General features: G+C 36.6%; 9 protein-coding genes across 9 annotated transcripts; 5 read left to right on the top strand and 4 right to left on the bottom strand.

Annotated features, from left to right (window-relative positions):
• Positions 1–193: 193 nt before the first annotated feature.
• On the top strand, positions 194–656 carry EV154DRAFT_398104 (uncharacterized protein; the record flags this gene model as incomplete). Its single annotated transcript, XM_051595223.1, has 2 exons — positions 194–448; positions 513–656. Coding segments are annotated over 2 exons (399 nt in total), but the record flags the coding sequence as incomplete, so codon positions are not given.
• A 170-nt stretch (positions 657–826) lies between these two features.
• EV154DRAFT_421232 (Alpha/Beta hydrolase protein) lies at positions 827–1,635 on the top strand (the record flags this gene model as incomplete). Its single annotated transcript, XM_051596008.1, has 2 exons — positions 827–925; positions 1,123–1,635. The coding sequence occupies 2 exons, from the start codon at positions 827–829 to the stop codon at positions 1,633–1,635; spliced, it is 612 nt and encodes a 203-aa protein (XP_051457373.1).
• A 34-nt stretch (positions 1,636–1,669) lies between these two features.
• Positions 1,670–2,667, top strand: EV154DRAFT_510104 (uncharacterized protein). Its single transcript, XM_051601674.1, has 6 exons — positions 1,670–1,795; positions 1,875–1,993; positions 2,053–2,116; positions 2,197–2,284; positions 2,354–2,479; positions 2,558–2,667. The coding sequence occupies exons 1-6, from the start codon at positions 1,761–1,763 to the stop codon at positions 2,573–2,575; spliced, it is 450 nt and encodes a 149-aa protein (XP_051457372.1). The 5' UTR covers positions 1,670–1,760; the 3' UTR covers positions 2,576–2,667.
• Positions 2,668–3,983, bottom strand: EV154DRAFT_510102 (uncharacterized protein). The gene is made up of 6 exons (XM_051601673.1): positions 3,853–3,983; positions 3,730–3,779; positions 3,585–3,655; positions 3,408–3,516; positions 3,101–3,310; positions 2,668–3,032 (listed from the first exon to the last, which is right to left on the bottom strand). Exons 1-6 carry the CDS (start codon positions 3,872–3,874, stop codon positions 2,676–2,678), a joined length of 819 nt encoding a protein of 272 aa, XP_051457371.1. The 5' UTR covers positions 3,875–3,983; the 3' UTR covers positions 2,668–2,675.
• A 40-nt stretch (positions 3,984–4,023) lies between these two features.
• EV154DRAFT_510098 (putative N-acetylglucosaminyl-phosphatidylinositol deacetylase) lies at positions 4,024–5,092 on the bottom strand. Its single transcript, XM_051601672.1, has 4 exons — positions 4,734–5,092; positions 4,543–4,633; positions 4,400–4,467; positions 4,024–4,322 (listed from the first exon to the last, which is right to left on the bottom strand). Exons 1-4 carry the CDS (start codon positions 5,048–5,050, stop codon positions 4,064–4,066), a joined length of 735 nt encoding a protein of 244 aa, XP_051457370.1. The 5' UTR covers positions 5,051–5,092; the 3' UTR covers positions 4,024–4,063.
• Positions 5,043–6,563, bottom strand: EV154DRAFT_510095 (RNA polymerase III RPC4-domain-containing protein). The gene is made up of 3 exons (XM_051601671.1): positions 6,372–6,563; positions 6,246–6,292; positions 5,043–6,190 (listed from the first exon to the last, which is right to left on the bottom strand). Exons 1-3 carry the CDS (start codon positions 6,447–6,449, stop codon positions 5,134–5,136), a joined length of 1,182 nt encoding a protein of 393 aa, XP_051457369.1. The 5' UTR covers positions 6,450–6,563; the 3' UTR covers positions 5,043–5,133.
• Positions 6,564–6,728: 165 nt separating this feature from the next.
• EV154DRAFT_510092 (uncharacterized protein) lies at positions 6,729–7,995 on the bottom strand. Its single transcript, XM_051601670.1, has one exon. The coding sequence runs from the start codon at positions 7,962–7,964 to the stop codon at positions 6,831–6,833; it is 1,134 nt and encodes a 377-aa protein (XP_051457368.1). The 5' UTR covers positions 7,965–7,995; the 3' UTR covers positions 6,729–6,830.
• A 628-nt stretch (positions 7,996–8,623) lies between these two features.
• EV154DRAFT_443898 (TATA-box-binding protein) lies at positions 8,624–9,890 on the top strand (the record flags this gene model as incomplete). The annotated part of the gene is made up of 4 exons (XM_051597040.1): positions 8,624–8,808; positions 8,875–8,962; positions 9,100–9,360; positions 9,439–9,890. 4 exons carry the CDS (start codon positions 8,624–8,626, stop codon positions 9,607–9,609), a joined length of 705 nt encoding a protein of 234 aa, XP_051457367.1. The 3' UTR covers positions 9,610–9,890.
• A 462-nt stretch (positions 9,891–10,352) lies between these two features.
• EV154DRAFT_443894 (solute carrier family 35 member SLC35F1/F2/F6) lies at positions 10,353–11,729 on the top strand. The gene is made up of 3 exons (XM_051597039.1): positions 10,353–10,441; positions 10,500–10,596; positions 10,657–11,729. The coding sequence occupies exons 1-3, from the start codon at positions 10,360–10,362 to the stop codon at positions 11,561–11,563; spliced, it is 1,086 nt and encodes a 361-aa protein (XP_051457366.1). The 5' UTR covers positions 10,353–10,359; the 3' UTR covers positions 11,564–11,729.
• Positions 11,730–13,086: the final 1,357 nt, after the last annotated feature.

The raw sequence follows: 13,086 nt of genomic DNA, 5'->3' as shown, positions 1-13,086 counted from the left end.
AAAAAAAAAAAAAAAAAAAAACGTACCACTAGAAAACAAGATATAAAAAGAACAAAAAAAAAAAAGGCTGATACATTAAAATTACTACATGATTTTTAGAACTTTGACACCCGTGGGTGAATATAGAACCCGATGCCGTGCTTTAAAGAAAAAGAAGAAAGGATCCGAGATCACACCACCACCAGTAGCAGCGCCTGAGATTCAGTCACGTTTACATGTGGGTATCAATGAAGTCACTCGTTACATGGAATCCTATATTGCCTCCACACCTACCACACAACCCGTCATGTATATCTGTAAACGAGAGATCAAACCACTTCAATTATGCCAACATTTGCTTTCTATGGCTGCTTTAGCTAAAATCAAATTAATCCCCATGCCTGCAGATTCTGAGTCCAAGTTGGGTCAAGCCTTGGGTATCACTCGAGCATCTGTTGTCTTGATTGAGGTAAAAACACTTTCACTCCCCGTGAAAAGCAAATGATTTTTTTTTTTACTCATCCTTTCTCTAGATTATGGAGGACAAGGAGGAATCATTACGTTTATCAGCTCAGGAAGTACCTCTCATTGAGGCTCCTTGGTTATCCAACGCATTAGAGCAAAAGGTTCATTTTATTGGGGAGAATGTAAAGATTTTGAAAACCGTGGCTCCCATCAAGGCACCCAAAAAGCAGCAGCAGCAACCCTTGAAACGTAAAGCCGAGGAGGAAGATGATCCATCTACTGATAATAAAAAGTTGAAAAATTAAATCAGCGCCCCCCTTCCCCCCACCCCCTTTTTCTTTTTAATCATCTCTTTTTTTTTTTTCTTTGGGCTGTGTGAAAAATGAAAACGTTTTGTTACGGTCCTGTTGAGAATGACCCGTTGCGTTCAATTGACTTTTACGAGTCAGAAAAGAAGAGTCAAGTTCCACTCTTTGTACTTGTTCATGGTGGCGCTTGGCGATCGGAAGACAAGTCGGATTACCGAGATCTTGCTCTCGGTTTGACTCATTTAGGTTCCGTTGCTTCCGTCAATTACAGGTATATATATATATAAAATTGAAACAAAGAGTCCGTATACTGAATAGCCAAGAACAAAAAAACAAAAAAAAAAGATTGAGTACAGATCTTAGCATAAAGCATCCGGATCATATGCTGGATGTAGGGAAAGCCCTCGAGTACCTCTACAAGACACCTAATGCTAGCTACGATCACGAGAAAATCTACATGATTGGGCATTCTGCCGGTGGACACATGGCCACGATGTTTATGGTGGATACTTCCTTACCCTATCATCGTTATTTGGCGGGCATTGTGAGTATATCGGGTATTCACGATATTCCTTTACTGGTAAAGACATTTCCTTCTTATTTGGATTTCATTGAACAAGCATTTGGTCCAGACAATCACCATGATGCTTCACCTGTCAGTAAATTCTCAGGGGAACTAAAGAAGGGGAAACCCATTGTGATTGCCCATAGTATGCAAGATACACTTGTCAATCTTGAACAAGCGCATGTCATGGTAAATCATTTAAAGTCGATGGGTGCTAATGTTACCTTGGATACGAGTATCGTTGGAGATCATTACGATATCATGAACAAGGGGAACTTGATTCCACTTTTGTCTTTTATATCCAATTGTGACGTCTGATTCTCTTTTTTTTTTTTTTGGGTCTGCGTCTCTGCGTCTGTGTGTGTATATATGTGTGTACTATTTTTTTTATTTTATTAAAAAAAAAAAACGCCCTTTAATTATCTAAAAAAAAATTATACATCATGGGTGAAAAAGAAGAATTCTATGTTCGTTACTAGTAAGTAACACTCAACCCCATGTAAACCTACGCGTTTCTCCTTCACTGACATTGTTTGGGATTAAAAAAAAAATTGTAGTTCTGGACACAAGGGACGTTACGGCCACGAATTTTTGGAATTTGAATTTAGATCCGATGGTCTTTGTCGATATGCTAATAATTCCAACTACAGAAACGATAGTTTAATCAAGAAAGAGAGTAAGTGAGTGATGTTGTGAAGGCTTATTTCTTGTATTTCTTATGATGTGCATCTATAGTGTACGTGAGTCAAGCTGTCATTGAGGAATTAAAGAAGATTATTCAAGATAGTGAAGTCATGAAGTAAGCATCAAAAAAAAAAAAAAAGAAAAAAAGAGGGAGGAGTAATAACACTGGTGGTTTTTTTTTATCGTCGTGTGTAGGGAAGATGACAGCCAATGGCCTACCAAGAATGTGGTTGGAAGTCAAGAAATTGAAGTTCGTCTTGGTAATGAACACATTTCCTTTGAGGCAAGTAGAGACGAGCTGTTACAGAATAGAGAGAGAAAGTGTGGCTAACAAACAAAAAAATGTGTATAGACATCCAAGTTGAGTTCGCTTGTGGAAGTACAGGAGAGTAAGGATCCTGAAGGTTTACGTGCATTTTACTATCTCGTTCAAGATTTAAAGGCCTTTGTGTTTTCTTTAATTTCACTGCATTTTAAGGTAAAAATGGGGATTTTATACATGTGTGTGTGTGTGTGTGTGTCTAATAACAATTTTTTATTTATTTATTATTACTAGATTAAACCTATTAACTAGAAGGAGAAGAATAAATACACGATCCCTTTTTTTTTTTTTTTTCCTTTTTTTTTATATTGATATATATAAATATATATATATATATATATTTGATTTGCGTCTAAATAAGCGTATGATGTTGTTGAGTAGTAATAGTAGTAGTTGATTCTGGGATTGTATCTGTAGTTGTTATTGAGGAAGGTGGTGAGACGATAGCATGAAGATGTTCCTTAGCATGACTATTTTCGTGAATCTCTTGCTCGATTTCTTCATCCAAATCCTCGATATCTTCATCATCGTCATCTTGAAGCATGTCTATTTCCTCTTCTTCATCCGAATCATCTAATTTACCCTCTTGTTTGACTTTATTAGCCGCCTCAACCGCTGCAGCGCCTTCTAATCCACCACCAGCAGCTGTATAACTCTTCATGGCAGACTCATATTCCTCCTGCTCCTTTTTATAAATGTCGTAGTATTTCTATTACAATATAAAAAAAAAGTTGGCATTTTTTATGTTCTGTGTCTATATGTCATGTACATACGTACTTGCTTTTCTTCTTTGGGTAAGGCTTTCCATTTTTGGCCAAGGAGACGAGTCACTTCACCTAAACTCTCGTTGGGAACTTCGTCCTTGATATTATCGCGTTCCATACGACAATAGAGGAAAAAGACATTACCAGGTCCTTTGGGTGCGTTGGGATCTCGCTTCTTTCGAGGAGTAGCAGCCGCATTCTTTCGGACTCCCTTGACATCAGACTACACACACAAAAAAAGAAGAGTTATATATATGAGAAAAAAAGAGAGGCTCTCCTCTCCACGTCTTTTTTTTTTTAAAGAATAGAAAGGACTTTACAATGATGGATTCGGAAATAGACATTTCTGAATCACTTTCAGCACCACCCGACTTTTTAACACGAGATGAACGACCTTGTCTTAAATCATCGATTTCCTCTAATAAAACACTTTTTTACAGAACATCAGTACATGTAAATTTTTTTTTTTTTCTTTTTTGACATTTTTTTTTTTTTACATTCTTTCGACTCGGAGACGTTTGATATGATGACGTGCTTTAGCTAACTGAGAACTGATACTATCGTTTTCCTATAAATACATGTTTATACAATAGTGTTGTCAGAAGTTGCCATGGGGAAGGGCGTCCTTTTTTTTGTTTTTACTTCTTCTATTTCTCGGATTCGCTTTTTGTAGTCCAGATACTTTTTCTCGCCTAAACACAACAACAAAGAAAAAAAAACGTCAACATAAACACAGGTTGGGTCTTTCTCTTGTATTTTTTTTACTTTTATCTTCTGTTGTATTCATTATCGTATTATAGCAAAAATATATGTATATATGTATATAAAAAAAAAAAAAAAAGGGTGTCGGAATATTCTTTAGTTTTATCTATCGAGAGGAGAAAAAAGAAAAAAAAAAAAAAAACTCTAATTTTTTTTATTATAAAAATTTTTTATTTTTTTTTATTTTCTCAAATTTGTTTGTAATCCGTTGAAATTAGCACTCCATAATTAAATCATTGACAAACATGTATCGAGAAAAAGTCACATAAAGCCATCGAAACCAGACTAATTGAGATTCGTGGTGACGCATGGCTTTATGCGTGATCAGGTACGAAATAGGTGTCGATACAAACGTCACTCGTTCCTTTTGACCATAGTTAGGTATCATCAAGTCAAGAATACCAATGTATTTACGTACAAGAGGAATTGTTTCTAATCGATACAAGCGTAACCCATGTTTGGCTGCATAAAGTCTGTGTTCAACACGTAAAAAAAAAAGTTATAAAAAAAAAAAGGGACCCCAAGCGTATCACGAAAAGAGTAAACTTACTTGGAACCATGATAGGCAGCAATATGATTTGCGTGTCCAGATACACCTTGTCCATCAAAAGTAATTACCTAATAAAACATTTTTAATTAATACAAACCTACACCCCCCGCTTAAATTCTTTATCCGCTTTTTTTTTTTTTTACAGTGTCAATCTTTTGTTTCACAGCATATTCACCAATCGATTGAGAGACGATGGTTAGATCCCACTTGTTTTTCATACCATCCTGCAAGCCACTATTTTTTTTAGTAAAAAAAAATAAAAAATTAAGTGTCTGTTATATTATTCGCTCCCATCCCCCTAACCCCTCACTTTTTTTTTTCTTTCCGACTTTACGGGTGATCCAGAGATTTAACGCGGGAGGCAGGTACACCCAGAATTTGACAGCTTTTAACGAGCTCCTTTTTACGAAGTGCTCCTAAACCATCAGCATTGCCTGTGGAGAGACAAAGTACATGAACTTTAGCTTTGGTGAGAGTGGAGAGTGAGGTCAAAGTGGGGCCAAAAAACATGCATTCATCATCTGGATGAGCAATGACGATGAGCACATTATTCGTAGTGAAGGGGAGTATTTTTCCGAATTGTGCAATACTGAAATATGCATATGTCAGTAAGGACACGATACAAGTTAAGCTGAGCACCACTGACAGCATTTCTGTGTGTGTGTGTGTGTGTGTGTGTGTAAAAAAAAAAAAAGAGAAAAAAAATTTATTATATAAAAAATTAAAAAAAAAAATTAAATAAGCGCGTCTTCATCGTCTTTTAAGAGAGCATCCATGTTGGGAGCACACACAAACTTTTGGACGATATGACCCAACTCAATAGCCTTCTTTGTTTCCTCACTTTCATGATCAATGACCATGACATTTTCCAAGAAACTGGATTGCATACCTTGATTGACATCCAACAAGATATTACCCAACTTCATCTTCATTTTACCACTCTTGTACACGATTAATTTACCAATTTGTCCATCGGGCATATCATCTAAATCTAACTGTGACATGGCTTCCTCTAAAGTTGATTTCTTAGCAGCCGTTGGTAACACCTTTTCAGCTTCCTCTCCTCCTTCTGTCTTGACAACCGTCTCAGTTTTTTCCTCTGTCATCTCCACATCTTCCTTTTCTTCTTCTTTAGGCTTTTCAAATTGAGGTACCACAGTAGGTAATTGGAAATAAAGTAATTCATCCTCTGCCACACATACAAGGCGATGTTTCTCATCCAATGCAAAGATATCTTGTGCAGGTGAATCACTTTCCATAAACACAGGTGGTAACGCCTCTTCTTCTTCTTCTTCTATTTCCACTTCTTTTGTATCCACTTCCATTCCTTCCACTCCCTGTTCCTCCTTCACTGAACTCACATCCACCACGGGTTTCTTTGACTTGACAGACATCCAAGGAATACTACCAACAGGTTGTGATAAAGTGACAGGATCAACATCTCCTTCTAAACGGGATGTATGTCTAAATGTGACGGGTGTATCTTTACCAATAGCATTTGTAAACATTTCCACCATATCAGATTCTGCACTATCTCCTTCTGTTCGTGAGGGAACATCACCACCAAATGAAGCAAAACCAGCACCACCATGACCAGGTCTTCCTCTTGAAACAGCAGAGGGACCCAAGGAAAAGATACCAGAGGCTGTGGATTCATCTACCATGATAATACCTCTACCACGTCCTCTTCCACGTCCTCCTCTTCCTCTTTCTCCACGTCCTCTACCACGTCCACGATCATTATTGAATCCAGGTTTAGAGTTTAATGCTTCATCAATAGCCGAAGACGACCTATTATTATTTTTTAAGTTTTGTGACGGGCACATGTAATAACTGTAGAACTTACACTTCCTTCTTGTTTCTCTTGTGGGGAATAGTAGGTTTGAATTTCATCTAATAAAAAAAAAGAGAAAGGGAAAATGAGTATCACATAAAAAGAAGACTGGGCTACTCTTTATTTTATTTTTTTTACTTTGGCAGTACCGCCTCGTGTCTTTTGACCCTCATTGACACTTTGTAAACGACCCGAGTTGGCTCCTTCGGGACGCATGGTGCCAAGGGGAATAGTTTTGGCATGTTCACTAGAAAGTGTTTCTTGTTTAACGGCAGACTCACTTCCAGTGGTGGTAGAGCCTTCTCCTGTTTGTGTTGTTGTTGTTGGTGGGGCAGCAGCAGCAGCAGCAGCAGCAGCAGCGGCTTCCTCACGTTTTAATCCTGCTGCACTTTTACTGGCTCCTCTTTTCACTGGTGCAAATCGTCTTGTTGTTTTCTTGACACCAGGTGCAATGGTGTTATCTGTTGGTTCAGACATTGGTTATAATAAGGTATGCAAAAAAAAAAAAAGAAAAAAGAAATCTTTTTATTTGAAAAAAAATAATTTTTTTTTTTTTTGGGTTGTAAAATGAAACGGTCACAAAAAAAAAAAAAAGATTTACTTGATTTTAGACAGTTTCTTGTTTGCAAAAGCGAGTTTGGTACCTGTGTTATCAACTTGAATATCCAATGACTCTAATACCTCAATCTGATTTTCTAGTTCATAATTAATAGCGAGACCAATTTCTTTTTGTCTTGAGAGTAATTGACTGAATTGTTCTATATGTAGGTCCTGGTCATTCATGACTTTTGTTTGATAGGTCAAGAGTTCCTTGTTATCCAATCCTTTTGTCAACTCTGTCTCTTGTAACTTTTCTTTTTGTTGTTGCTGTTGTTGTAGACGAAGGGCGTTTCCAAATGCACGTACAGGTCTTGCTGTATGTGTAGGTACCGTCTTGTTTCTCTTTATTTGTTGTTGATCAAAGCCAATGTCTCCCATAAAGGGTCGATTCTCTGAGGACGACAACAACAAAGAAGCAGAGGATGCATAAGTGTCCTTCTTTTTGGAAAAGTCTTGTCTTGTTACACTCATGAGTTGAACAAGTACATCTCGTTCTAGTTTTAATTGACTTGTCTTGTCCAATCGTCTTCTCTCTTCACCTTCTACCACCAACCCCTCCCCTTTTAAAAGTGAGGTTTCTAGGTTACCCAAACGAGCATTCAATGTCATCAAATCTTTTTTAGCTTTTACTTCACAACGCATGGCATCGGATACCTCATGCTGACTTTGATGCGTGTTCCGACTCGTGATCAAGGATCGAATCTCTCGTGAGAGTGATAACAAATCATCATATTCATCCAACCAAGACCGAAAAGAAAACCCATCTTTTTCCCCCGGTTGCATTAATGGTAATGCTAAAAAATCATTCCATATATCTGTTTTACGCCATCGATCATCACGGTAACTTTGAATGGTACGTAAATAGTCTTCTAATCCTTGTCGACGATCTTCGATACGATCCGGTGCTGAGATGGTAGGTGGAAAGATACGCTTTTGAGGTAAATTGGCTGGCATACTAATACCCGGGAAACTTTCGATTAATTGTTCATGAAGTCGTACAAAATCTGAATAACGTTTCCAAATATGCCAGTGACGCACTGCCGCTTGAATGTCGATACGGTAGGCAGTATATGCTTTATTCTCATGTCGTGTCTCGGTTTGTTTGATGAAAATAGCCTGTATCACACTCATTTTTAAAAAAAAAAAGAAAAAAAAAAGAAAAGAAAAAGAGAGATAAAGGGAAAAGAGGGGGATGGGGGTACCGGGTTTTTATAGCTAGTTTGCTTACCATTACACAAAAAGCATCATGTTACTTTATTGTTTATGCACACCCCCCATCTTCCCCCAGTGGTACAATGACGATCATCCCAACGTTTTATTTTAAATGAACTGTGTATATACTCTACATCGCAGTGTGTATACGTACACTCTCTATACTGTGTATTTATATATATATATATATCACACTTTGTGTCTCCTTAGCTTTCCCCCCACCTCCTTCTCTCCCCCCACTACACACACACACACACACACCACCCCTCCCCCCAAAAAAGAGGGGGGGGGGGAGGAGAAGAAGAGAAGCTTAAAAGAATCTCCATTTCATATTTGATTGGTTCTTTTTTTTACAAGTCACACGCAAAAGATATAAATAGGACCCAATGAGGAACAAAAGCAAAAAAAATTTTCAACTTTTTCACACCTTTATCCGCTTTTTCACACTTTTTTTTTTTTTTTTTTTTTTTTATTTAAATATATCACCTTTCAATCACTCACTGTATATCCACCTTTTAACGACAAACAACAACAACAACAAAAATAACATTGCGCATATAAATTAGAAAATAAACACCATGTCTGGATTCAACATTGCTACACCTTCGATGACGACACCTGCTATGCAGACACCATCTATTCCAACACCTCTTCACAATTCGACTCCTTTTGCACTTCCTTCTACTCCTGCACCCATTGATGCACCCACACCTAGTAGAGACGCAAATCCTTATGCTGTGGCGGGTATCACACCTACCTTACAGTAAGTTTAAATATATATTTTTTTCTTTCTTCCGTGTTCTATTGTATTCTAAAATATAAATAATAGAAATATTGTGGCTACTGTGAATTTGGATTGTCGTTTAGATCTTAAGACAATTGCTCTTCATGCTCGTAATGCAGAGTACAATCCAAAGGTAATTTGAACAAAAAAAAAAAAAAAAGAGGTCCCCCCCACCCCCACCCCCCTTTTTTTTTATTGGGGATTGTATGTTCGTTTTTGAACTAAAAAAAAAAACCACATTTTATATGTGCCAAACAATAACAACAAAAGCGTTTCGCAGCTGTGATTATGCGTATTCGAGATCCAAAGACTACGGCCTTGATTTTTGCTTCAGGTAAAATGGTGGTGACTGGAGCCAAAAGTGAAGATGATAGCAAATTGGCAGCACGTAAATACGCACGTATTATTCAAAAATTAGGATTTCAAGCGAAATTTACCGATTTTAAAATTCAAAATATTGTGGGTTCGTGTGATGTCAAATTCCCTATTCGTCTTGAAGGGTTGGCTTACTCTCATGGTCATTTCAGTTCTGTAAGAAAGAAAAGAAAAAAAGCCTCTTTTTTTTTTTCTCTCTCCCTTTTTTTGCTTACGTATTTTTTCCTTCTTTAGTACGAACCTGAATTGTTCCCTGGTCTTATCTATCGTATGGTCAAACCCAAGATTGTCTTGTTAATCTTTGTATCAGGTAAAATCGTCCTTACCGGTGCTAAAGTGCGTGAAGAAATCTATCAAGCTTTCCAAGCTATATATCCCGTCCTTACTGAATTCCGTAAGCCATAAAAAAAAAAAAAAAAAATGAAAAAATTGAAAAAAAAAAAAAATTACGCCCAAAGATGCAAAAAAAAAAAGCCTCTTTTTTTTTTCTAAACTCCTCCCCTCCCCTCCCCTAAAAAATAACGATATAACAAAAAATTCAATATTATTCTCCCCCCCCCCCCTCTTTTTATGAAAGGTTCTTTTTTTGAAGAAATCCCTTTTCAGTGTACAAATTTTCTTTATCCCCTTCAATCTCTTTTTTTTTTTTTTCTTATTAATTGCTAAATAAAAAAAAATCCCAGAAAAAATCTTCCCACGCGTCTTTTAAAAGCAAACAATGAAATCCATGGGGGGAAAAAAAGAAAGTGGCGAGTGAGTCTTGTTGATCCCATGTGAAAATAAAAAAAGAGAGAGAGTCAAACAAAGCTACAGGAGAAATTGAAAAACACGTTGTCTGTTTTATTCCATCATGTCAAACGTCTGAGACAACATTTTTTTTTTTTTTTTTTTGAAACCCCCCCTCGTTTTCACATGTTTCTCCACACACACACACACATGAGCTCCACCTTTTTATTTTTTACATGTATATAAAAACAGGTATTCTTATTAGAGAAAAGAAGGCAAATGTAAAAGATCTAATAAATAATAAAAAAAAGGGAAGCACAAAAAAAGATCTTTCTGAAGCTTCCTCTGATTCTATTTTTTAATATCATTTAAAAAAAAAAAAAAAAAAAAGTGGAACCCTCCACTCTTTTTTCTTTTTTTTTCAAATCAATGTTCGAAAAAAAGACCTTAAAAGAACGATTTGCGTTCTTAAAAGATCCTCGATTTTACAAGGTCTTAATCTTGGGCCAAGGTAAAATAAAAAAAAAAAGATCTCCTCTTCACCAAATTAATATTTATTTATATTTTAGTGCTTTCGTTGTGTATCACTGGTACTAATGTAACCACCACGAAATTAAGTCTCTCTTATAATTTTGCTGCTCCTACCACCCAAACCTTCCTCGTCTAGTAAGTTAATTCTTTCTTCTTATTTCTATGCAAACAAGATTTCTAAAATGTAGATACTAGTGCAACATTGGCAGTAGTTTATAACAGTTATGCTATTTACAAACGAGGTATCCGAGGTTGGTTACTTCAATTCAGGCGTCGTGGGCTTTATTATTTGATCTTGGGTGCCATTGATGTCGAGGGTAATTATTTTGTAGTTAAAGCCTACCAATACACCTCTCTCTTATCTGCTATGCTTTTAAACTGCTGGAGTACACCCGTTTGTATGCTCTTATCTTTCATCTTTATGAAGATCCGTTATCGTTGGGTTCAATACGTGGGTGTCGTGATTGCCTTGGGAGGTATGGGCATGTTGATCGCCAGTGATGTCATGGAAGGAAAAGATTATGCTGCTGTCGATGCTGTTAAAGGTGACCTCTTTTGTCTCTTGGGTGCCACACTCTATGGTTTCTCCAATGTAGGAGAAGAACTAATGGCACGTAAACATCCTCTGTATGAAGTCATTGGTATGTTTACTTTCTTTGCTACCTTTATCAATTTCATTCAATTGATGATCCTCGAAAGAAACGAGTTTAGTTCGTTTGCTGGAAACCCTGCTATTGTGGGTTTAGTCATTGTCTATACTGTCTGTATGTGTATTCTCTACTCGTTGGCTCCCATCATGTTTCGTTGGGGAAGTGCTGTTCTTTATAACCTCTCCTTACTGACAAGTAACTTTTACGGTCTGATCTTTGGTATTGGCTTATTTGGTTATCATATCACGGTCATGTATCCTTTTGCCTATGTTGTCATTATCTTGGGTATCGCCATCTATCACATTTTCCCTACACCTGAACCCGCCATTGGTACCTTTGATAAAGAGACAGCACAACGAGAACATTTGGAATTAATGCATGGTCCACAACCAGACCTGGAACAACGTTTGGAAACGGATGAAGTATCTGATATCAAACACACCGTCGTCTAAAACAACGACAACAACAACACACTTTTTTTTTTTTTATATATAGGGGGGAACGCCAAACAAAACACCTTTTTTTTATTATTATTATTATTATTATGTACTAACGATAACCGGTTGGGCACTTTACGTCTTTTGGCCCACCTGTAAATAAAAAAGACGTTCCCGCTTATATCTTTTTCTTCTTTTGGTTTCTTACCATGATTAGATCTTCTTGGGCATCATGATCAGATCTCATGATCAGATCGATGGATTCCTTGGTTACATCAGGGATAGATCTAGGGAATTCTTGATTAGATCTATAGATTTCAATATCTAGATCCTTGACTCTAACGAGTTTCATAGCCCCAAGTAATTTATTCTTATATATAAGTAGATGTCATGTCGAATACACAGTGCGTCCACTCTCAATTGAACACTTTTTTGAAGTCCAATTGGTCACTTTTTCGAACTTCACTTGCTCAGGCGAGTAAGGAAAGTAAGATTTTCATCAACTGGATTATTATTTTTTACCATCCGTGGTAGGAGTAACATACGCCCCATCATAATCTTTAATAGTCAATGCGAGCTTTCTTCTCTTTTGCTTCCAAGGCCACCAGATGTCTCTCTTCCAAATCTATCAATCCTTTTTTTTTTTGAATTTCTTTCTGTTGACTTTTCTCAGAAAGTGCTCTTTATAACTCTGCAAGCGTTTAGTTCCACTTTTAACTCCTCTTCTTAGAAAAGTGTCTACCTTTCTATTCAATTTTGTTGAAAGTGGCTTAAGCTGATTGATATTTGATTGCTGGATTTTTATTTTGTAAAGAAGCTTCATCATTCCAACTCGAAGCAACAGCATGAAGTTTTTCTTGAGCCTACTTCCATAACACTAGCTACAGGATCTTTACTACCACTAGCTAAAATACAATATATTCTCTGCGTTAAATAACATAAGTTGTCATGTCTTGAGGAATGGAATGCTTGTGAGTCATGTCGAACTTGGTGACAGTCGAGTTGTAAAACTTGATAAAGGCTGGGTACTTTTTTTTTATCTTTTTTCTTTCGACATCGCTTTCTTCGGTAGTGTTGAGATCTGCTACCGCTTTAACTACTTTCAAAAAGACAGTTTTTGAGGTCAAAACAACGAAATATAAGCTATAATCAATATAAAAGGAATGATGCATGAATGAATAGATTATTGTAACAATATATAACTGAACCAGATATATAATGAATGAATTTTATTAAAGAATATTCTAAGACTAGACTATTCAATATTCATTTATATAACTAATATATAGTGCCTGTATACGACAGATGTGTGTAAATTAAGGAATTGCATCTCTCTTAGCTTCAAAGCAATAGAAGCTTTTACTAACAGGAGTAACCACGTGAAGGTAGAAATACTTTTACTCCCAAAAAACTGTTTTATAAGAAAAAGGTAAAGCTAATTGTATTACGACACATCCCAAACGACAAGCGCCTGGTAGCTTTTACACGATTAACAATTAGCAGCCAAGTGTATTACGATACATCCCACACGACAAGCG

The sequence above is a fragment of the Mucor mucedo genome (assembly GCF_025094135.1).
Source record: "Mucor mucedo strain NRRL 3635 chromosome Unknown EV154scaffold_49, whole genome shotgun sequence".
Lineage (NCBI taxonomy): Eukaryota > Fungi > Mucoromycota > Mucoromycetes > Mucorales > Mucoraceae > Mucor > Mucor mucedo.
Note: the sequence above shows the minus strand (reverse complement) of the source record. Positions and strands in the feature narration are given on the sequence as shown.